General features: G+C 38.8%; 1 protein-coding gene across 2 annotated transcripts in view; it reads left to right on the top strand.

Annotated features, from left to right (window-relative positions):
- Nucleotides 1-22,632, top strand: part of LOC121319895 (kielin cysteine rich BMP regulator) — a 92,408-nt gene that overhangs the window by 9,291 nt on the left and 60,485 nt on the right. The window contains exons 2-9 of one of the 2 annotated variants that reach the window (XM_041257835.1): nt 1,061-1,617; nt 3,262-3,334; nt 14,349-14,596; nt 14,962-15,136; nt 16,617-16,756; nt 17,791-18,703; nt 19,632-21,069; nt 21,737-21,921. In XM_041257835.1, coding sequence (XP_041113769.1) covers nt 1,061-1,617; nt 3,262-3,334; nt 14,349-14,596; nt 14,962-15,136; nt 16,617-16,756; nt 17,791-18,703; nt 19,632-21,069; nt 21,737-21,921 — 3,729 coding nt within the window. The remainder of the gene's footprint in view (nt 1-1,060; nt 1,618-3,261; nt 3,335-14,348; nt 14,597-14,961; nt 15,137-16,616; nt 16,757-17,790; nt 18,704-19,631; nt 21,070-21,736; nt 21,922-22,632) is intronic. The other variant, XM_041257836.1, reaches the window with a different exon arrangement.

Below are 22,632 nucleotides of genomic sequence, written 5' to 3'. Positions count from 1 at the left end.
ACTAACAGAAACAAAACCCAAATCAGGGGTGTGTTTCTGTCAAATCACCTGTACACCCGGCTCTCAGTATGGGCCTCTTGTAAGCCAAATGGAAGGCTGTATTGTGAAAATATGCTCTTGAAATAGATTATAAACTACTGACAATTATCAGCTCAGAGATAGGATAAGTATCTCGGGAATCAAAAATCTAAGGCCCTTGTGGTAGTGAATATCTGAGGATGGAAGCAGAATCACGAATGATGAAGGGTCTTGGAGGTACGAGGCTGGAACAATGAAATAGTCAATCCAGTGTAGTATTGGTTTGTAGAATAGTGATAGGGTAAAAACATCAGTGTTGCAAGTTTATGCACCAGAATGTACAGTGTACTACAAGATATCCACCGGTGGCTGGCAGTCACACATAGATCATTTTGGAGAGGTACACTTTCTAGAAAGGGAATGGATTATCCCACTATAGCACCTGATACAGCTACTGTACATGCCTGAACAGCCCTGAAAATTGTTGCCCTTGAAAATGGAGAGTTGGAAAAGTACTGGACTCTAGACTACATCCAATAAAGGGGATAATTGCTTTAAAGGACACATTTATCATTGATTTTTCTTTTACTTTGTTTATGCTACGTAAATGCATTCCAGTGATTGAGTAAATACAATTTAAAACAAAAACAATTTTGGAGGCTAGTTTAACCCTGGTCTGGGTTTTTTAAGGGTCTAGCTTCACATCCATACCACTACAGTGTATTAAACTTAAGAAAGGCTATGTGGCTTTGTTTTGTTATGGTACCTATGTTACCTTTTATGGTTTGATTTAAAAAGTACATTTCAATGTTTATAAGGTACATTTTTATACTCTCATGGTTGAAGCACATTGCTTATGTGTGTATATAAATAATATTAGTTACAGATTTTTTCAGATAGCTTAAAACATTTATTTCTGTAAACATCTTTTAAACTGGTGTCATCATTCAGGAACGTATACAATAAAGAGGGCTAAAGTAATCTCCTAGAAAACAATGTAAATACAATCATTACTTTTTTTTTTTTTTTTTTTTTTTTTAAGTCATTGATCTACTGGAAGCCCTGAACATCACTAGGTCTATTAAGGGTGTTAGCAAGGCTAAGGGCTTGGAATCTGGAATTCCAGCCTGGAAGTTTCGCCAGAGGGTGCCCCACTTGACTCTTCCACGGGATTACTCCATATACTTCCTCAGCACCATGCAGGGATCAATCGGCTTCCACTTCGTGGCACAGCAGGCCAAGAACTCAGACAGCACTCTCATCTCCTTCATCTCCCCCACTGCCATGAAAAAAGACGGGCACCCTCTCCTCCAGCTGGTCTCTAGCACCAGGTCCAACCAGCTGCGTCTGGAGTACAGGGCAGTCCACAGCATGGAGCCTGCCACCATTCTCTTCCCAGGGGGCACGCCTTTCTCCAATAGCAAGTGGGCCCGCATGGCCTTTAACCTGGAAGCCCATAAGATCACCCTCTTTATCGACTGTGAGGAGTCTATCATATTTGAGAAAAACCAGGGAGAAGATGTCCTCAGTCTCATCTTTCCAATAGATCTTGAAATCACCTTTGCAAGTATGCCAGGAAACAAGGCCAGCAAGTTCTTGGTAAGGTGTTTGTTTTCTTTCTTAAATAAAACATATGTTGATTTGTAATAGTTACTATGAAAAGCTGCTATATTTATTATCAGCTGGATGTGTATGCCCTACAATGTGCTTTCGTCTAGAGCTAGATTGTGTGCATGAGTTTCAGGAAGCCATGAAGACAAGTTTAATATACCAATAAAGCTCAGTAAAATGACTGAATACAAAATATATTAACAGATGTGAGTAAAATGATTAAAATTATAGTGACATCTTCATTTAAAAAAAATGTCAGGAAAGTACAGCACACCAACAATGGCTGCTGTTTAAATGAAAAGAACGGTAGTGAAACTGATTGGGTTAGTGGTGCTAACAGCATTTCCCCCCTCTTTCATGGGCTTAGGTACCCTTTTTGACCCTATGCTGGGTTTTGTGTTGTTCTAATCTTCTGTGGAACACGGACAGCATTAGAAGGTGGGGGTGGTGGAATAAAACAGAGATTACTTTAAGAAGAATTCACCAAGAAAGGCCCTGTCAGTGAAGAGAGCACATTGAGTACCAAGCTCGATATATTCAGATGCAGATGTGAAAAAGGCTTAGAGAGTAAGAAAGTCAGACAAAAGGAAAAGAGCTAAGGATTAAAAAAAGAAGGGAAAAAGAGCTGGAAAGGTGTGTGTGTGTGTGTGTGTGTGTGTGTGTGTGTGTGTGTGTGTGTGTGTGTGTGTGTGTGTGTGTGTGTGTGTGTGTGTGTGTGTGTGTGTGTGTGTGTGTGTGTGTTTTGAGGGAGAGGGTATACATTAAAAATAAATATTATGTTTTCTTTAAAAGGGAATCCTTATTTCCTGTCTTTTTTAGTTACTGTCCTCCATTGTCATTGTTAAGGTTTTTACATCCAAGAAAAACCCTTAGGCTGTCTCCAAGGACTCACTCAGTCCAGATTGCAAACTCTGTACAGATATTCATTTGTTGCTCTCTGAACTTCGGAACTACAGATTTAGTTGTGTTAACATAACAGCCATATTTTACAAGGACATTATTAAGCCCTTGTGGTGGGTAGGCTGGCTGCATGCTCAGAGGGAAGTAATGTAAACTCATGGCTTAAAACCCAGTATGCATTGCAACTTGGGTTACTTAAATAGGGCATTAATTGTAGCTTTACATTTATTGGGTTCAGGAAGGGACTACCTTTTAGGGATTAACATATATGTGAAATAATAATCTTCTTAAAGTAGCATTTTGTACCACATGGAAGTATTGATCCACTATCTTTAATGAACTGTTTATATGTAAAAATGCCACAACATTATGTAACCCTGACTTCCTTTTATGCTTTGTCTGCAGCCTGGACAAGAGCACATATTGGAAAGAGGCTTCTCACTGTTCATGTAGAATCAATTCATCAAAATGATATTTTACACTCCAAGTGAAATCTCCCATTTGTACATTTAGATATGTATTTTGTATAGAAGTATGGTAAAAGGGTGTGGGAATCAAGAGAGAGAGAGAATCAATTAGTCAATTTGGGAATGGTCACATTCAACACATGTTTTTAAACTCATCCCTGATTTTTTTTATTTATTTTTTATTTCAAATATTCAAATTGCAACAAACTTTATTTACAAAGCACAAAGGTATAATGTCTTTAGAAACATTCTGTTCTATTTTCAGGGATACTGGCAAACAGCAGAGATCTCTCCAAGTGGATTCCTCAGACGCCCATGGCAATGTGAAAACCTGTCAGGTACGTGGGGTGTACCTGAGCAGAATTCAACAGTACCCAATTCTTCTGCTTCCTATATCCCTAACCCTACTGTGGTTTTCGTTGTATGAAACATTTGCTATAGGGAAGGATTCAAAGCACGCAGCTGCCCGCAGTGAACACAAGTGTGACCCACAAGAGTGTTTGGATTTCTACTGTCTTATCATAATAATGTGAAAATGTTTAGAGCTGACTTAAAGGAATCTTTAATTTACATTATGAGAAGTGTGCTAAGTTTCAACTACTCTTCTGGAATGAATACCCTACATCAAATCCATTATGCAATCTGTAAATTCTAACCAGCAAAGGTCATAAAGATACAATCTCATTTGGCCAGTTTTACATGGAATAAAACTGTTCCAGTAAAACCACTAGAACAACACGAGAAATGTGTGGATATGAAAGCTCTTCTGTACTAAATTAATAACAGTTGAAATGGGCAGTGGGAGTAATTGGTCAGTTTTTTTTTTCTAGACTGACCCTGCAGGAGTCTCTGTTGCTTTCATTTCTTGGATAGCTAAAATGATTACAAAGAAACAATACCCCTTCTTTATGTTTTAATGGAGTAAACCTCCCACCCTTCCCAACTGCAAAGCTATTTGGTACGGACAACAAAGTACTGCTCTCAAATGTACTACAGTATGATGCATTTCTCTAGTAAAAGCATGTTTTATCCCTTTTGTACTATATAGTTCCCACATGTTTAAGATGTGGAGATTTCTTGTGGTTATGTCCAAAACATTTGATTTTTCTCTCAAAGATAGATATATCTTCAACTGGTTAAAGTGTTTGAGTTTGCTGTGTTTATAAATGTGAATTAAGGTCTGCCAGCAGCTGAAGAAATGTTGTGTGTGAGAAACTTTTTTGTCAATGGAAACAATGATTTGGTGTGAGAGATTGTATTGAAAGTATTCCAAGGGAAGACATTACAGTGCTATATAGTCAATCAGGCTTTTCCAAGGTGACTAGGTTTGGCCAGGACAGGAATGCATCTTTTAACACATTAATGTAATTGGGCTATGAACTAAATTGAACATAATAGCTAAGGCGCGGTTTTATCTGAGTTACATATTTTGTAAAAAAGAAGTATAAAGAGAACACTAACTTTCCTACTGTTTCTTCTGAAGATTCCCAGCAGGACAGTCTTCAACTATCTGGGTCGTGACCTTTTTGACCCATTCTATTTACTTACATGTTCTTACTTCCCAGCCTGCTGTGTTGAGGGCTTTGTGGATTTCTTTCTGTTGCTAAGGGGCTACCTATTCATCTCTGTCGCAAACAAAGTAATCAGCAATATTTTGAGAACTTCATGCTTAGTGGGGGGTCTGAGATGTGCTGTAATTCCAGGGTGCAGAATCTGAACTTCTAACCAACCTGCTTTCTCAACCCTAAACTGCATTGTTGTGGCTCAATAGTCATCACTGTTGCCACATTACCAGAGTTCAAAGGTTTAGATCCTGCCTGAGAATACCCTGGAATATAGAATGCCCCAAATATGGGACAACAGTATATTTAAGTTTAAATGTAAAACTGATTTATTTTAATTTGTTTCTAAGACAAATTCATTAATTTTAACAGTTGGTATAGACCGACAAATAAATCCAATAGCTTCAATCAAGAACAGACTGAATGTTTAAATACAGTACCGATGCAAGCTTTTTCCAGTTCAGTCCTTAACATTGATTAAAACGCAGCTTACTGTAGACAGTGATTGAAAAGGCAACTGCTTCTGTCTTATCTTTAGTAGAGGCTAAAGATGTCTGAGCAGCTGTTTCTCCTGAATTTAGAATTGTACATTATATAGTTACTGCGTTCTTCAATTTCTTCTTTTATTTTTTTTTGGAAATGGTAAATTGATTGGTATTTGTTTTAAGTGTTCCAAACATCATCACATACATGTAAGGCCTAGCTGGTTAATTAGTATTAACATGTGTAGTACAGTAGAAGGCAATGTGGTAGACCAGCCAATTAACTGATGTTGCCCATTGTTGAATGCACGTTGTTGGAGGTGAAACTAGAAAACGTTTGCTTAAGCATCTTAAATTGTAGGAAACCAGTGCAGATAAAGGTTCAGTTACCATTTAGCTAACTGACCAAGATCATGGGAATTCAGGTTTTCCCAAAGAGTGATATTTTTAAAATTGGTTCCAGCTGGCCTCAATTGGTATATAAAGAATATAAAGCAATACATACCCAGATACAAGAGAGGAAAGTGGTCTGTACACAAAGAACAATGGGACCCATCTATCTAGGACATGGCGCTGTTTACTAAGGAGTTGGCAAATATCATTAACAAACAGTGGCAAGTAATTTGAAGATGGATGGGAATGCTGTAAGACAAACAACACAGAGTTTGTGAGCCTAGTAAAAGGTTTTGATCTACCATTCAATTCCATCTGAAATGTTCCTTATTAAATGTTTGTTGAGATGCAGTGTAGTGTTAGGGTACAAATGGATTAAATTGAAGGATCCATCTGGAATGCTGTGAAACTAGTTTGATTAGTTATAGACTAGTTTACAAGTAAAGTGGCCAATTGAACTAATGGGTATTTGGCTTTATACTTTTATTTATTTGACTTACTGGTGGATGATTTTAACAGCAATAAATATTGATGAGTATTTATAGGCTTTTTACTTGTCCTCTGCATTGTTTATTATCTCATTGCCCCTGCATGTTTCATTTTAGATTTTAAATACAATGACACCAGGATTACATAATCCTGAGCAGAATTGTTGGCCCTTCATCGTTTTTGACAGAACTGCATTTTAGTTTGTCTCTTTTGTTTTGCAATTTTATGTACAGAGCACAGTCATTTGATAAAACCAGGCATTGAACCAAATGATTAAAAAATGTCAGATATTCTGCCAACTAACTTTTTGTGCCAAATTGAAAATGTTCTAAAGTTGCTTCAAGATAATTAATCTGTTACTGGAACATTTGAAAGCTTAAAAACTTTTTAAAGCTGTTCCATACAATGTGGAATAATTCCTTTGTTTCAGCTTTGTACATTATCCCATAGTTTTGGCACAGTTTACCAGAAACTAGGTTTTAGTGATATAAACATCCAAAATGTATCAAAATTATTTTTATGACCATATTGATCAAAGTATCTACTTTTACACTGTGTTAATGCTGCAAGGCAAGACTATTTGGGGTATTAATTTAATCAGGCTTTTTTTATATACTTAAGCCTACAGTATGGTGATCGTGGCTTTAAAATCGAAGAGTTTAATTCAGTCAATCAATCAATCACTCAGTCTTTATTTGTATATAGCGCCTTTCACGATAGATCGTCGCAAAGCACTTTATAAGGATAAAAACATGAATACATATTACAACAAGCAAGAAAGGATAAGAAAACATTTAAAGATCTATATAAACTACATAAAAAAAAATGTTTTTAATCTAGTTTTAGAGGCAACAGCAGTGGGAGCTTTCCTTACTGGGCTAAGTGGATTATTCCATAATTTAGGGGCTTTATAGCTGAATGCTCTATCCCTGTGTTTTTTTCTGAATTTTGGGAGTAGTAAGTAACCTGACATCCTGTGATCGGAGTAATTAAACAACCCCTTTTGATGATGGTCTTAAAAAGTAAACTGCATTTTAATTCTGGCACCATATCTTTAAAGCAACTTTTAAAAAGTACTTCCCGGTTGTGGGAGCGTGTTGGGCGGAGCTTAGGGAAGGACCGGAAATGACAGCACACAGCAGAAGTGATGTCAGTCCTGGAGCCCAGTACCAGCAATGGTATCTGGGCAGGATTTTACTGTAATACACAACAAAAATAAACAGTCCAGTATTGCAGAAAACAAACAAACAAAAAAGAAAACTACCTGGAATACCAGCAATGTTAAACTCAGGTTTAAAATAGAAAAGGTAAACAAAAATGTTGCGGTTACACAAAAACAACAACAAAAAAAGCAAAGGGTTTCTCCATGCTGCAGCAAGGCTTTTCCTCTCACTGCCTCTCGGCTCCCGTCCGAGAAATTAAGGATAGTCCTGGGTTCCTTCACCACGGTAATCCACCAGGTTTTTTACTCCCGTCACACCAGTAATAAGAAAATAAACAACAACTTTGAGAAAGTTCACGCATGGTTTTTGTCACTGTGTATATCCAATGTCATCATGAAATATTTCCAAACAGTTATCCTTGCTGTTATTTGGTACTTTTAAAAAATGCTACAGGAGATATTTGTGGGATAACTGAAAATGTAATTTTATGGACTGAAATTGTAAACGGTGCAAAACAATTCAGTATTTTACACAGCACAGGAGGTAAAAACACAGCTGTAAAATCTGGAAAGCTTTCAGTAAAACTGATCATGCTACACAAGTCATGCCAACTAAGTAATGGAAGGGAGACATTGGAAGTGTATTTAATTCACACATTTTTGGATCGTGAAGTTTCACTGGCCATAAGTGGTGATGGACATTTCTATGTATTTTTTGTTGTTGCTTCATGTTTTATTGGCACTTGCGTTGCAAGTTGAAAACATTGTTGAGAGTATGGGTGGGAGTGTAGTCTGTGTTTTCTATTATGCAAATAGATAACTAGGCTCAGCTGGTTCATAAAATGTTGAGGAGTTTTGCCAAAGTTTTTCTTTCTTTGTATGCTAGCATATGGCTTTTTTCTTTCATTTCACCTTTGGTGGTGGTTTATTATGAGCATCCCCTAAGAGCAAATTATTTAGAAAATAGATTTGTGTTAATGACCAGTGGAAATCTCTCATACGGTTTCTAGTTCCCGTTCAGGATTTAGCATTTACATTTTGTAAGTTCTGAAAAAGTAATGCCATTAAATGTTTCTAACGTTGTTAATATAATTATGTATTTTAATAACAAATGTGACCACCAGGAGAGTCTGACAGAAAGTTGGCAAGACTATGAAGACTGAAATGGTGCTGAAAGGAATATACACTTCAGCCTACTGTCTGAAGATGATTCAGTATCTCTTGGAATAAAGATCTGGTCTGTATTTTATTGGAGTCATAAGGCTCTATTTTGATAAATGTTTCATGAGGATAACTGTAAAGCCTTTCTAAAAGGAATCTTATGCAAACTGTGGAAACTTTAATTTTACAATCCTTATGGATTTCTAATCATTCCTTATATATTTTTCGCACAAGTGGTCTTAAGACTGGTATTCCATTTGCAAACAGAAGTAAAACCAATTACAAAGGATAGGTTACACAGATTACAATGCAATTCAGTTATTAAACAGACTAAACATGTGTAGGATTTTTGGTAAACCCACTCGTGAGAGACATCAGACCCAGAATAGATTTTAGTGGTGATGAATTTGCCCAGTCTGTGCCTAACTAAAGCTCAGTTGTATGAAACAAAGATAAAACATTTGTCAGATGTGTTCTTTAATTCACCGGTCAATATGTTTAGGCTATGGTCCTGAATCTGTTTCTAACTACAAATCAAGGGGATTAAGCAATTTCAAAAAGGGTATTTAAAGTGTTATAGGACATGTTAGAAAAAGTCAATTCCAAAAGAAAACCCAATTTAGGATTCATTGATTATTAGACATACAAAATGTAATGGTGAAAATACAACGTCAGACATGGAATCTGGTTATCGTGAGCTCCTTTTTGATGTCTGTTTTCCATTCAGGTATTTAAGTTTAAAAACCTGAACGCTCAATTCAAGAAAATGCTGGACAAAACACGCTTTTTGAATAGCCACTTGCAGTAGCTATAAAGCTTGGTCTTTTACAGTATACTTAAAGAAAAAACTAGCACCAGCACTAGTCTAGAACTAGAGAACTTCTTTTCCAATTGTTAGTTGTGGTGACGTTTTGTTAAGATCATCTTTAGGAGATGTTAATGAGAGTACAAAAATTTTGGTATGCATTGAGGGGTCTATCCAGAGAGTGATTTGTCAAATTTCAACAGGTAAGCCTATAGTAAAGATACACCACGTTCCAACATTAATCTCAATAACTAAAAGGCAATAACTATGTACGCTTATAATCAACCAAAGCACTCAGGACAAGCCATTTCACATAACCTCATTGGCAACCTACTTTACTCCTGTAGGAAGTGTATTTTTACCTCAAGAATAACTGACCATGGAATGTACATATTTTAAACTGCCCTGACTTGCAGTACAAGAGTTCAAACCACTCTGATATGTTATGATCTGCTACCAAACAACCACTGAGAAACGTACCCAATCCCAAGAGAAACAATGTGTAGCTGTTCTTTTGAGGCTGCTTCTGATAACTACTTCCTTTGGCTTTGAGAAGATTTTGTAAGGCTTGTGTATCAATTGTCGATTCACAGTAAGTGGGTTCTGAAAGCTTTTTTGGGATAGTACACGATATGAGCAAAAAGGGATACTGCAGCTATTTAGTCTTGTTTACGAGTCTCACTTACGTTTCCCTTATTCTCACTTCCTGTATCACCTACATAAAGGCCAACCTCCAATCAATACACGGGAACACTAAGTGTCAAAATCCAAACATGCATTAATTCAAACCTGTAATTTTAAAAGTAAAGACACACATTTCAAACATAGTGTAACCAATCCAAATGACTTATTTAGTATCGATTTCTGATTGCTTTTGTTCATTTAACTACACTATTTTTAAAAGATTCAATGCTGGGCCATTTTTTTCAGCAGGAATGATTGTGTTTCTCCAAGCACTTTCAATAACTTGAAAAAAGAGCAGTTTGAGCATAGCCACGACAACAATGTCAGCATACTGACTTTTTAAAAGCGCGTGTTCTGTTGAATCTTATTGGCTGACTCCGCTTAAAAACCCGTAATGGACTTTTGAGGACATTTAGAAGCCACTATAACTTGCAGAAATTCAGTGTACTAGATATCTACAGGCTTGTATTCAGAGTGCCAAACATGATAGTGAACTTGGAAGGTGATCTAAGCCTGGAAAGTCACCAAATATTGACCTGGGTTCTAACTGCTGGCTACCTTGTTTCTGGAATGTACAAATGTTTTTTTTTGTTTTGTTTTTTTTTCCTAAGAGGCTTCTAAGGATTTCCTTGTATACAATACATCTAAAGGGGGGTGATACTGAGCTTAAGCCATATGGCCATTCATCTCAGCTACGACCTACATGTGACCCTGCAAGAGTGACATGGCTAAGGAGGATTTAACCTGATTAGGAAAGTTAGGTCGCATTTGGGGATAGAGAACATGAACATATAAAATATACCATCTCACAAAACTTTACTGTAAAGTCAGCATTAACTGTTGCTCTTTGTGTTCTACCAGTCTGACATCTGTAAAGGCTAAAGCTGCTTTGGAATACTACAGCATAATAATATTGCATTTACTAAAGTAACTCATGTTAACTAATCATTTGTAATTGTCTTACTCTTCTTTTAACTAATGGGCTGGAATCAGAAAATAAAGTAACTGTTCACCATGAAGTTATAAGCCTTCTAATCTATCTATCTATCTATCTATCTATCTATCTATCTATCTATCTATCTATCTATCTATCTATCTATCTATCTATCTTCACTGTGCAGACTTCCTTTTGTTCCACTGTATGCTATAATTGCAAGAAACAGGCATTCTTAAGGATGGGAACTGAATAATAAACGGGAAATTGAAGAGCCATAACTTTCAGTTCTGTTTAATAGGAACCAGATTGCGTGGGCCTTGGCTACAAGTTCACACACTGTTTTAAGAATTGTTTCTTTAAGTTTATGTTTCAAGTCATAATGCACACCTTACCTAGGGCCCATTGGACCGATACATTATCTTGTGCAGATAAAACATATGGGTCTCCTGACAAAGACTTCAATTTATTTCTGTGTGCCGTGGTCAGGAACAAACACACATGGTGCCTTTTCAATTCGAAGATGACCACCAAAACATTACGTATGGGATATGCCACCCTATTGATAGGTATTTTCTGAGCTCTCTATACCAGAGCTTCCAATAGGCCCTTTCCTGGGATGACGCCCTCAGTCCCGCCTACCGAGGGATTAAAACGGTCATTCCACAGAAGCCATTTCTCTTTTTGCCTCTCAGAATGGTAAGGTAAGATCCTCTGTGTTGGTATCTGTGCATTTTTTGAAAAATAAGCTTGAGTTACTGCAGTTCCCTTGCCTTTGAGGCTGAAAGCTGACTTGCAGCTTTCACTGAATCAGTGACTTTTGATTCAGCCTTTTCTATCTTTCCTCAGCATCCTTGCAGGCTGCTTCTTTCTATCTGTGGTACGTCCTGTGCAGTGTTGATTTAAAAGAGTGAGTGTTGTCTATTCTAGCCTTCACTTGTGTGGAAGCATGCCAACGGGACTAGGCTTCGCCTTACCCTCACTGTTGAGCGACTCTGCTGGCTGCTGTTAGCAGTTAAATAGTTAAAATATATATTGTTGAATGAAATACCTTGCTGGCACATCTGCAGTGCACACAGGGTACTCCTGCTTGCCTGTGATGTGCTACAGCTATACAAAAAAAACAAACAACAGCAGGCCTTGTCCTCCACGCTGTATTTTTACTAGCCCCGCGACAGAGTAGACCACGCCAGCTGCCTTGGCCCGCCCACATCGGTGCATTGGGCCTTCAAATAAAAAATAAAAAAATCCAACAGCAGCAGCAGTGTGTTTCCCACTATTGTTTGCACTGTTTATTGTACTCTGTCCACAGATTCTCCCGCCGCGGCTTCAACTTGTGTGTCCCCTGGTATACGCTACACGCTGACCAGTGTGACTACACGCAATTAGGGTAGGCGCTGTTGGATCAGCTGCCCTCCGGTGCTTCGGTTGCATTGCATCGCCTTCCAACTCCTGACTTAGACGCATCGGATCCTGCTGTTCCTACGGGCTACACATCTTCCTGGAGTGACGAACAGGGCAGCGCACCTCCTGTCGAGGGAGGGTGCGCATCCATCAGAGTGGCGACTTCACCTACAGATGGTGGAGCGCATTTGGGAACGGTTTGGGAATGCACAGGTTGATCTCTTCACCTCGGCGCATTGCCCCATGTGGTATTCTCTCCACTGCTTAGACGGTCCACTCGGTGTCGACGCCATAGCCCACAAGTGGCCCAGGATGTTCTCACCAATACTGTTGCTCCCGGCCTTCTGACGTCCAGTTAGAAAAAGCGACAGTTGTCCTGGTGGCCCCTCGGTGGCCCAGGAGAATCTGGTTCTCGACCCTATGCCAGCTCATACAGAGCCAGCCCTGGGAAATCCCACTTCACCTGGATCTCCTCAGTCAGACGAGAGGCACTTTCTGGCATCCGGAACCAGGCCAATTTCGTTTATGGGTTTGGCCCCTGTACACGATCGCTGGACAGCCCTAGGGCTATCAGACGCAGTTGTGTATACTCTGCAGGACTGACTCCACTAGGTTGCTACATCTATAAATGGAAGTATACACTCCATCTGTCTATGAAGACAGCCTTCCTCTTGGCTATCCCCTCTGCAAAGCGGGTCAGTGAGATTCAGGCGCTGTCGATGCACAGCTCCTCTATGTGTATGTGGGAAGATGGCAGTAGGGTGTCACTGCGTACAAATCCTGGTTTTTCTCCCCACGGTGATCACATCCTTCCACACGAATCAGTCTGTGGAATTGAAGTCTTTCCATCCACCTACGCTTGCTTCGGAGGAGGATAGGAGATTGAATTTCCTTTGCCCGGTGTGGGCATTGAGATGCTTTGTGGATAGGACAAGAGCTCTGTGTCATACTGACCAGCTCTTTGTCACGGTATATGGACCCTAGGTCAGCCCCTCTCGAAGCAGCAGGTGTCGCATTGGATTGTCGACACAGTCTCTGCAGTACACGACAGTGCTGACTTACCCCCACCCTGGAGAGTAGCTGTGGACTCTACTAGAAGGTTGGCTACATCTTGGGCCCTCTTCAGAGGGGCCTCTCTGTCCGATATATGTGCAGCATCTAGCTGGGCTACACCACATACATTCTCCAGGTTCTACCGCTCGAATGTGGCAGATCCTTCTTTGCCTTCAATAGGCACAAGGGTCCTTGAGGTTGCACTTTCGTACTGCTAGCCTAGGCTTAAGCGGTTATGACACGTCCCACGTATACTGCCATTGTTTATCCCTTGCAATGGCTCTGGTATACATTTCCTATAAGTAATGTTTTGGTGGTCATCTTCGAATTGAAAGGGGAGGTTAGATTACTTACCATAACCCTGGTTCCCTGAAAGAGAAGACAACCACCAACCACCAACTCAGGGGTTCGATGCAAAAAGAGAAAAGGCTTCTGTGGACTGACAGTTTTAATCCTTCGGTAGGTGGGACCGAGGGCATCATCCCAGGAAGGGGCCTATTGGCAGCTCTGGTATAGAGAGCTCAGAAAATACCTACCAGCCATGGGCAGGCATATCCCATACATAATGTTTTGGTGGTCATCTTCTCTTTCAGTGAACCAGGGTTACAGTAAGTAACCTAACATTATTGAGTGACTTAACAGCTTGAGATACAGTTTATTTGGGAATATATATGAGTGCATCAGTATTCACATTTCTTGCACTACTGTGGGTAAGGAAGAGAAGACAGATGTTCTAAATACTAGTGGCTACTGCTGTGTTAGACTGTGAAGAGGTACAAAGAGGCATTGTGCAACATGAAGCAAACAGCTACAGGGAATAATATAGTAAACCAGAGGACTTCACCTCCTGTTAATCCAGAGGTTCCTAAAATGTATTTGTTTGTTTTTGTTTGCTTAACACATGTATTGTACCCTTTGAATTCAATTATATTATTATTACAGTGTTACTTTTGGAATCCATTCTGATAATTTCCTCTAAACCTCCTTTCTAAAAAGATATTAAAAAAAGCATACACTTCAAAATGCATTATACTACATTATTTACTACATATACTTGGCATACAATTGTGTGTTAAGTTGAATTTGTGCAAGTACATGTATTAAATACTGCAAACAATTGTAAGAACAGTGTAGCTAATGCATTCAAAACTTTAGAATAATAACATTTGGAACCACTCTTCTGCTTATTTTTGACAACACAGCTTATCTTTCTTTTATATCAGATTCATTGCCATATTCCCTGGCTGAGGAAAGATCTGTTGACTCCCAGCTGGAAGCGCCTCTGATAACAGATCCCTCCCAACATGTTGAGCACCAGTCTGATTTTGCAAACTACCAACAGCAGCAAAGTGAGCCTGAGAATTCACCACAGGGACCCAGGCCTCAACCCCAAGCCCAGGATGAGCGTCTTAGGAGACTGGAGGAGGCCGTGGATACCCTCAGCATGATGCTGGATATGGTCAAGGCCCAGGTGGGTGCTGACTTTAATACGGATTTAAGATATCACTGAATCTACAGAGCAGGGAATGCCGTGAACAATGGTAGTGGTAGTGTCTCAAGCTGCCCTGGAGACTGAAGAGACTAATAGAAAAAAATGTATCTACCTTCTGGAAAACGCTGTTGTCTTTTTGAGGGGGGGGAGGCGGGGCGTATTTTGGGTTCCTGTTTTGTATGAGTTAGTATTAAACGACAAACACATATATAGTTAATTAAAAATTAGATTTGAACTACATAGGTACTTACACTGTAATTACATAAAGCGTTACCAACTTGCAGTTTAATGGTAAGTACACAAGTGTTCATTGTTTTTTTTGTTTATTTTTGTTTCTGTAACAGAACACAGACCTGGTGGCTCGTGTGAAGTACCTTGAGACCTGCGAGTGTAGGAGGCTCACGTGCTCCTGGGAGGGGCGAGAGTACGAGGAGGGGAGTAGGTGGGACAAGGACCGGTGCACAGTCTGCTTGTGTGTGAAGGGTGAAGTGCGATGCTCTGTAGGGGGCGAGTGTGCCGGTAAGTTAAAATAAAACACACCTCAGATGTGGGATTTGTTGAGATTATACATTTCAAAGCTATTGTGTCTTGCCAGTTTGGAGGTTCAGTGTTTCTACTGAATATATTGTAATTACAAGAGGACAGACTACTTACTGAGCGTTTTACCTGCTTACATTTTTTACCCGTTAACCAATTGATATTTGATTTTAGAGTCAGAGGGTTTTTTTTTCTTTTATAATGTATAGATTCACAAATTGTTTGTGAATACCGGAAATCTGAATTGCTACTAGGTGATGTAAAAGTTAGGGAATTTAATTGATTTTCTTCACTATCGGTGTTCAATTGCCGTTCAAAACAACCTCTAAAGCCAGTCATTTTAGATTGAAAATGCTTTTAAATCAGCAAATACAGCTCATCTAGAATTTGTACAAACTGTACTTGAGAAGAATGTTAAGCAATGTTCTTAAGTTAAATGTAAACAGAACTGTGTAAGTGTGAAAAATACATCTGCATCATTTAGTGGAGCGAAGTGCCAAAACTGTATTGCACTTTGTACAATATTGGCAGGGGTTCATTTCATAGCATCTGTCAAACATTTTTTATTTACTGCAAAAAATCGCTGTGATGATGAACATGCAGTCTTTTAGACATTTATTGAAATACTGTTCAGGTTCAAACATGGATAGAAGCAAATGGCTGTACCTTTTCAGTGAAACTGGATACTTTGCTATTCATGTATATCTGTTTAAGTGAATATTGATTAGGTATTTAACAAAATATTTCAATTGTCAAGTTTAAACCCCTACTTTAGTCCTGGGACAGTGTTGAAAAGTAAGTAAGGCATTTTATTTTTATTTAATGTGACACAAAAACTTACTGAATGATGCAAAATATTGTCAATGTAGGAGAATGCATAGCTTGTATATCTTTGTTCATGTTTCTATAACACTGTTTTGTTGGGTAAATACATTTTTCCTACTCAATTATTTTGTTTTGACACATAACATTCTATCAAACTGTAGTCCTGTTATTGCACCTTGTCAACACTCTGTAAGTCTGCCATATTTGCAATTTATAGTAAAAACAAAAAGGCACTCTATGTAGGTCAGGAAGTCACATTTAACTCAGTTGAGCAGAAGCATGTTTGAAGCACAGTGCCTTGCTGAGGCAATGAAAACTATGTAAAACAAAACTAATAAATGCATACAAACTTCCTGGCGAAACAATTCAGAACTGAAAACTGGGATAAATTATATTAGTACTAAACTAAACAAAGATATTAACAGGTTTAAAGGTGGCAGTCTTACTCTTAATTCACGCCTTTGAACGGCAGGTTCTAAAGACTGTTGGATTTTAAAATACGTTTTGTGGCATATTTCATAAATGTTGCTTCCATAGTTTTCCTATTTGACAGAATAGATTGGCAGTTTGTCCCCTGTTTATGAGAAAGCAATCGTTACTGTCAAGGTTTTCTCTGAGAAGTCTGGCTTCTTTCTAGATCCATGTGTTTCCAATCCTTGCCTAAATGGAGGTGTTTGCCAACCGTTGACCTCTGACTCTGAGCAGCACCCCTCAGGATTTAGATGCAAATGCCCACCTACTTCTACAGGGCGATTGTGTGAAAAGCCAATGATTCAGGTATTGAAGCTGTGCATTGAGCAATGCTTGTAGTGGAGCACGCTGCTGATCATTGCTGTAGTCTACGTGTGTTGATGAAATTATGGACCTTACTCAGATCCTGCTAGTGACATACAATACTACATGAATCTTATTATAAATTGCTCCCAGTCCCATCAGCCTCAGCTACAGATTTACTTATAGTGGTGTTTATAAAGTAGGTATAAATAGTTCAGTGCAGTTTGTGCTGCCTCATAAAATTGTCTCAGACTTTACTGTCAATGCTATATTGTCACAGAAATAGTATACACAGTATTGTCTTTTTTGTTTGTTTTTTACTGGATTCAATTTATGTTCAATTTATTCTGTATTCAGCGATATTGCTGGCTTTCAAACACCTGATAACCTCATGATACGAGAAACACAATAATGTGTGCTTGTCCTGAGCTATCTCAGTTTAGATACAGTCTGATTTGCAATACATTCAAATAATTAGATATAGTTAATTAAAATCTCCATTAAAAGTTTTCTGTTAGATACCTTCAGTTGTTGTTATTTTCTAAATTGTCCGTCTATTTCTGGTGAAATTTATTAATTCCTGCTGAGTAAGGTCTATACTCTGTGTGTTTTATTTATATCTTTGTAGTGTTTAAGTGTTGTGCTTCACTTTCCATATCATATAACCTATTTAGTCTAGATTTTGGGTCATATTCAAAAGGAGTCTAAACATCAGTATCGAATTCTGATAAACAACAAGTTAAAAAATATATATATGTTTTTCATAAATAAATATATATATCCAATTATCGATGATATTATTAGCACTTATTTTCAACTATTACTATTCTTGTAAATGATGAGAGTGGTACAACTAATAACATAGCAAATAACATAGACTTTAAACTACAGATGTAATGCATGGTACATAAGTTACATAACAGTATACAGCCTATTAAGTCTTTTAACAGATTTTTCTTTTAATATAATTCAGCGATTTTTAGTTTTATTGAATCAATAAGAAACCATTCCTTCAATCTTGTGTGCCAACCCCATAGGCTTGCTCATTGCCAAAGATGGTGGGCCATTGTACAAGTGCCAGGGAACCAAGAAGGCGTTGGTTTTACAATGCCCTTTCAGGAGCTTGCGAGGAGTTCACCTACACTGGCTGCCGGGGCAACAGCAACAACTTTGAGAGCTTAGATGCCTGCCAACAACGTTGCTTGCTCGGGGCTTGCTGTTTCCGGGAGCCTAGAGTTCCAGAGGCCCAGCTGGGTTTCGACCGGGAAGGCTATGACCGATATGGTTACAATATGTCTGACCTGGATCGCACTGGGAGAAAAAGACTGGCTGTTAACCAGGACCGGTCTGGACCTGCTTTGTTTGGTCCCAATGGCCAGGTCTTCAGCGGACTTAGTGATGGGAAGCGGTTTGATAAGTATGGGTTTGACCAGCAGGGATATGGCCGAGATGGATTCCATAGGAATTCTGGTTTTAACTTGACAGGATTCAACCGGAATGGGGAGTTTGACCGTCGTTATGAATTTAACTTGGAAGGTTACAACCGGCAGGGTCTCAATCGAGCCGGCTTTGACTGCAGTGGACTGGACACTGAAGGGTTTAGCTATTTGGGACTGTGTGCTGGATTCATCTACCAGTGCGAGCAGCTGCTTCTCTCTGACTGTCAGCAACTGAACAAGGACAACCACAGGAGAGAGGTGGTTAGTTTCTCACCCGGGAAGCAATGCAACGATATAGTTTGCGGAGAAGGGTGTGGCTGCTCATTTAATGGACAAACCTACCAGTTTGGGGAATCCTTTGAATACAGCTGTGAAGTCTGCCTCTGTACTTACACTGGTGCAGTGGAGTGCAGCTGCCGGCACCTGAACCAGCGCAAGGAAGTTCGAGACATGACACTGAAAGAGAGGCGGCTTTACCAGCAGGCACTGCAGAGTCTTTATTCCAAACAAGGTATTTCTATGTCTGTCTTTGTGAATAAATCCCAATGCAAGATATTGAATTTCTATATGTATACAACTATAAGTCGCACTGGGTAAGGGTGTCTGCTAAGAAATAAATAAATAAATAAATAAATAAATAATAAAAGATATTGCAGAGCTAGAATCTGTTGGTATTAAGCATCTGCTTAGCCTACATACTTTACAAGTATTAAAGGGTTTAAAATAGGGTGCAAGAAAGTTTTGCAAACCTGTACTTTTAAAAAATGATTTAGCAGCAGAATTAAGTATTCTATAATGTGAAAAAATACCAGTAGTTACCAGCAGTAGCATGGTCAATAATCAACCTTTGAAGGGAACCTACATGCACTTGTCAGTTTCCTGACACTACAAAAACTTGTAATATTCCAAAAGAACATTTGAGATGCCAAATTCATATTTTCAGTGTATGGTTTCAGAATAGTAAAGAATAACTGTGTTCAAATATAATAAGCAACTGTCTTGCACTTTACTTGTCTTATGAATGTAGTTTGCATCCTATAGTAATATAAGCATTACTAACAGTATAAAAACATAAGACTGAAGTGAAACATATGTTCTAAAATTATTATAACAGGGAAGCCTTACAATGTCTTGGTTTAAAGGTATTTAGATTTTTTAACTATTGTTCTTTAATTTTGTTTCTGTGCTTTTGTACCTCTCTTCCTGTGGTCTAATCAGGTACTTGGGAAGACTTTGCTAAGAATGTAGTTTGCATCCTATAGTAATATAAGCATTACTAACAGTATAAAAACATAAGACTGAAGTGAAACATATGTTCTAAAATTATTATAACAGAGAAACCTTACAATGTCTTGGTTTAAAGGTATTTAGATTTTTTAACTATTGTTCTTTAATTTTGTTTCTGTGCTTTTGTACCTCTCTTCCTGTGGTCTAATCAGGTACTTGGGAAGACTTTGCTAAGATAAGGGCGGAATATGCTCCTCAGGCCAATGGACAGTACTCTTTCCTCCCTTGGCATCGCTACTTCTTGAAAATGGTAGAGAGGGAGCTACAGAAGGGTTCATCCTGTGAAATCTATATTCCATACTTTGAATGGACCATAGATGCCGGGTCTATGGAGACCTCTGCAATATGGCAGGCTAACTTCTTTGGTGGCAATGGGGACCAACAGACAAACTGTGTTGCGTATCATCCTTTTCAGCATGACAATGTTTGGTCACCTTGCCTTCGCAGGAGGTTCAACACATCGGTCATATTACCTGATGTCATAAACATCCAACTTATTCTGGCTGAGGAGGATTTTAAACAGTTCTCTTTACAGATCGAGACAGTGTCAGGGCTCTTCCACCTCTGGGTAGGAGGACATATGGCATCCCCATTCTGCCCCTACGATCCCATATTCCTGTCTCATTACGCCTTCATGGATAAGCTGTGGATGCACTGGCAGGAGCGTAGTTTTGATGGACTCCCCCGATACCCTTTGCAACTGAGATATGTAAAAATGAAACCCTTTGAAGTGGCTCCAGATGATGTTTTACACTCCAAGCATCAGCTCTGCACCATTTATGTGCCAGTAACTCTTGGTGCCCCATGTAACCTTACCACCTCACCAACAATATCTGGATTTGACAGTGAAGGGTACAATAGGCATGGCTTTGATTCTGAGGGCTACGACCGAGATGGCTACAACAGATATGGTATAAACCGAAGAGGAGAGAATGATCACCTTGGAATATATGATAAGAATGGATACAACAAACAAGGTTATGACCGAAGTGGCTTTGACCAGATGGGCTGGGATCAGTATGGCTATGGAAGAGACAACTTTGACCGTGACAACTTTGATGCTGAAGGGTATGACATTTCTGGGTACAATCGGTATGGATACAATAGATCCGAAGTGACTCCATTTGGGATGAGAAGGGATGGCACTATCCTTCCTCATATAAGAGGAGAGGTCATAGATCAGATGTTTGAGAGTGGATATAACGTCTATGGCTTTGACAAATTTGGCTTGGACAGCAGTGGATTTGATGTGTTTGGATTCCACATCGATGGATATGATAAGGACAGCTGTAACTATTTTTATCACGGACCTCACTACACAAGGTTCTACTTCTTTATTCAGCTTCAGATAACTATGATTGGAACTGACATTTTGTCAAATATTAAGCGGATTTGTCCCCAGATAACTCCTTTGCCAGAATGGTGGCTCATTCAAAATTGGATGAATGTTGATGTTCAGGAAACTGTCACAATGATCCGCCACATTGAACAGAAATGGGCCACGCAGCACCCATTTGACAGTGGGTATATTCCCAACATCTCCTCGGTGCAAGAAAATGGTCTATGGCTTCCAATCACCCCTGACCTCAGGTAACCTAGCTAGTTTGAATTATGTGCTAATATGTAAAAAGGAATTGGACTTACCTCAGGGCTCCTTTTCTATGATCACAAAACATACATTCTATACATAAAGTAATTATATAGATAAACATGTGGCTTGCTAGAATAAAATATCAAAATCTAGGCATTGTAGCATTGCTTTCTTTTGAAAGGGCTTACTTGAAAAAAGTATACTTTATCTATTTGTTGTTATAGAGTACTTAAAACACTAAACCCAATTAACCAAAAGTCCTAAAATGAATTGAGATTGAAAGGACTGAAGAGATTTGACGAGTAGTGGCACAGGGAATTTAGAAAGCCCTTCCAAAAATAAAACACAAAAAAAAGATGCCCTGTTTTATGTTGTGTTGCTTGCCACTTTGTCATTGTATTTATATATTCTGTGCGGTAAATGCATTGATTACAGCACATAGCATCATAAAGCATGTCAAAAGTTAGCTTAGCAATTAAATTAAAAGGCAATAAAGTCAGAAACTGCACCACATCAGTCTGTACCAAGCAGACTGTGGACTGTGTCCCAACAGTCTGAAGAGTCCTTTCACTCATTAGTTGTTGACACTGTTGAAATTATTTTTCTCCTTTCCTTAGTGTTCTGATTATCTCTTGTTTCTTCTGCTCCTCTGTTTTTTTTCTTTAGATTTTGCTTTGAGTTGCACTGGTTTTCAGGGTGCCCAATAGGTACAGCCCCTGTGACTTGCCCAGACCTTTGCACTAATGCCCAGTGCGAGGGCTACCAGGAAGCAGAGTGCCGAGTCCATAACTGTGGATCTTGCTTTACCGAGTGGTATGACAGAGCAACGGGCAGCCATGTCATGTGTCAGGGTTGGTGACCAGGGAACATTGAGTTTCTCTGAGAATTATTTCAAGCTGGTGTATGGGCCATTCTGCAATTCAATGACACCAATTGGTAGCAATGTTTTTGGTGCTCAAGTTATGCAAAGCAATCCCGATACCTGATTAGACTACACTTTATAGTCCTTTTAAACTTTAGGTTCAAGAAAAACCTAAAAAAGGCAAATTGCTGAAGTCCAGGTGTCACAGGGAAACAAAAAAAATGTGCATCAATATGCTGTTGAATGGCCCATATATTTAAGAAATTTTAGAAATAACTGATAGGCGTGAGTTTTGTAGGTTGTACAGTATAAACTGATTACTGTATAGAAAATGCATACAGGGGTGTGAATGCAAAGTGTCAGATTTTGCAATTGAAATGAGTGGATTATTTTTGCAGTGGATTATTTGAACAGCAGATTTCAGATGACATTGGCTCTTCCAAGACCTTCAGGAAGGGTTCATATTCACCTGACCTCTTAAGAATGCTGTCATAAACATGCCTGCAATATAACTCTGTATTTGTTACATTGAGCAGAGTATTTTGTAACTCATTTAGATTTACGGATTACCAGTTTACACTGATTTAGGCTTTCTACGGGTATATAAACTAAAAGCAGTTTGTGTTTATCTGGGTATTTGCAGGTTTCCTCTGATAATAGAAGTTTACTTTGGTATGTTGTGGTAAAAGCATTGCAAAGC

The sequence above is a fragment of the Polyodon spathula genome, chromosome 8 (assembly GCF_017654505.1).
Source record: "Polyodon spathula isolate WHYD16114869_AA chromosome 8, ASM1765450v1, whole genome shotgun sequence".
Taxonomy (NCBI): Eukaryota; Metazoa; Chordata; class Actinopteri; order Acipenseriformes; family Polyodontidae; genus Polyodon; species Polyodon spathula.
Note: the sequence above shows the minus strand (reverse complement) of the source record. Positions and strands in the feature narration are given on the sequence as shown.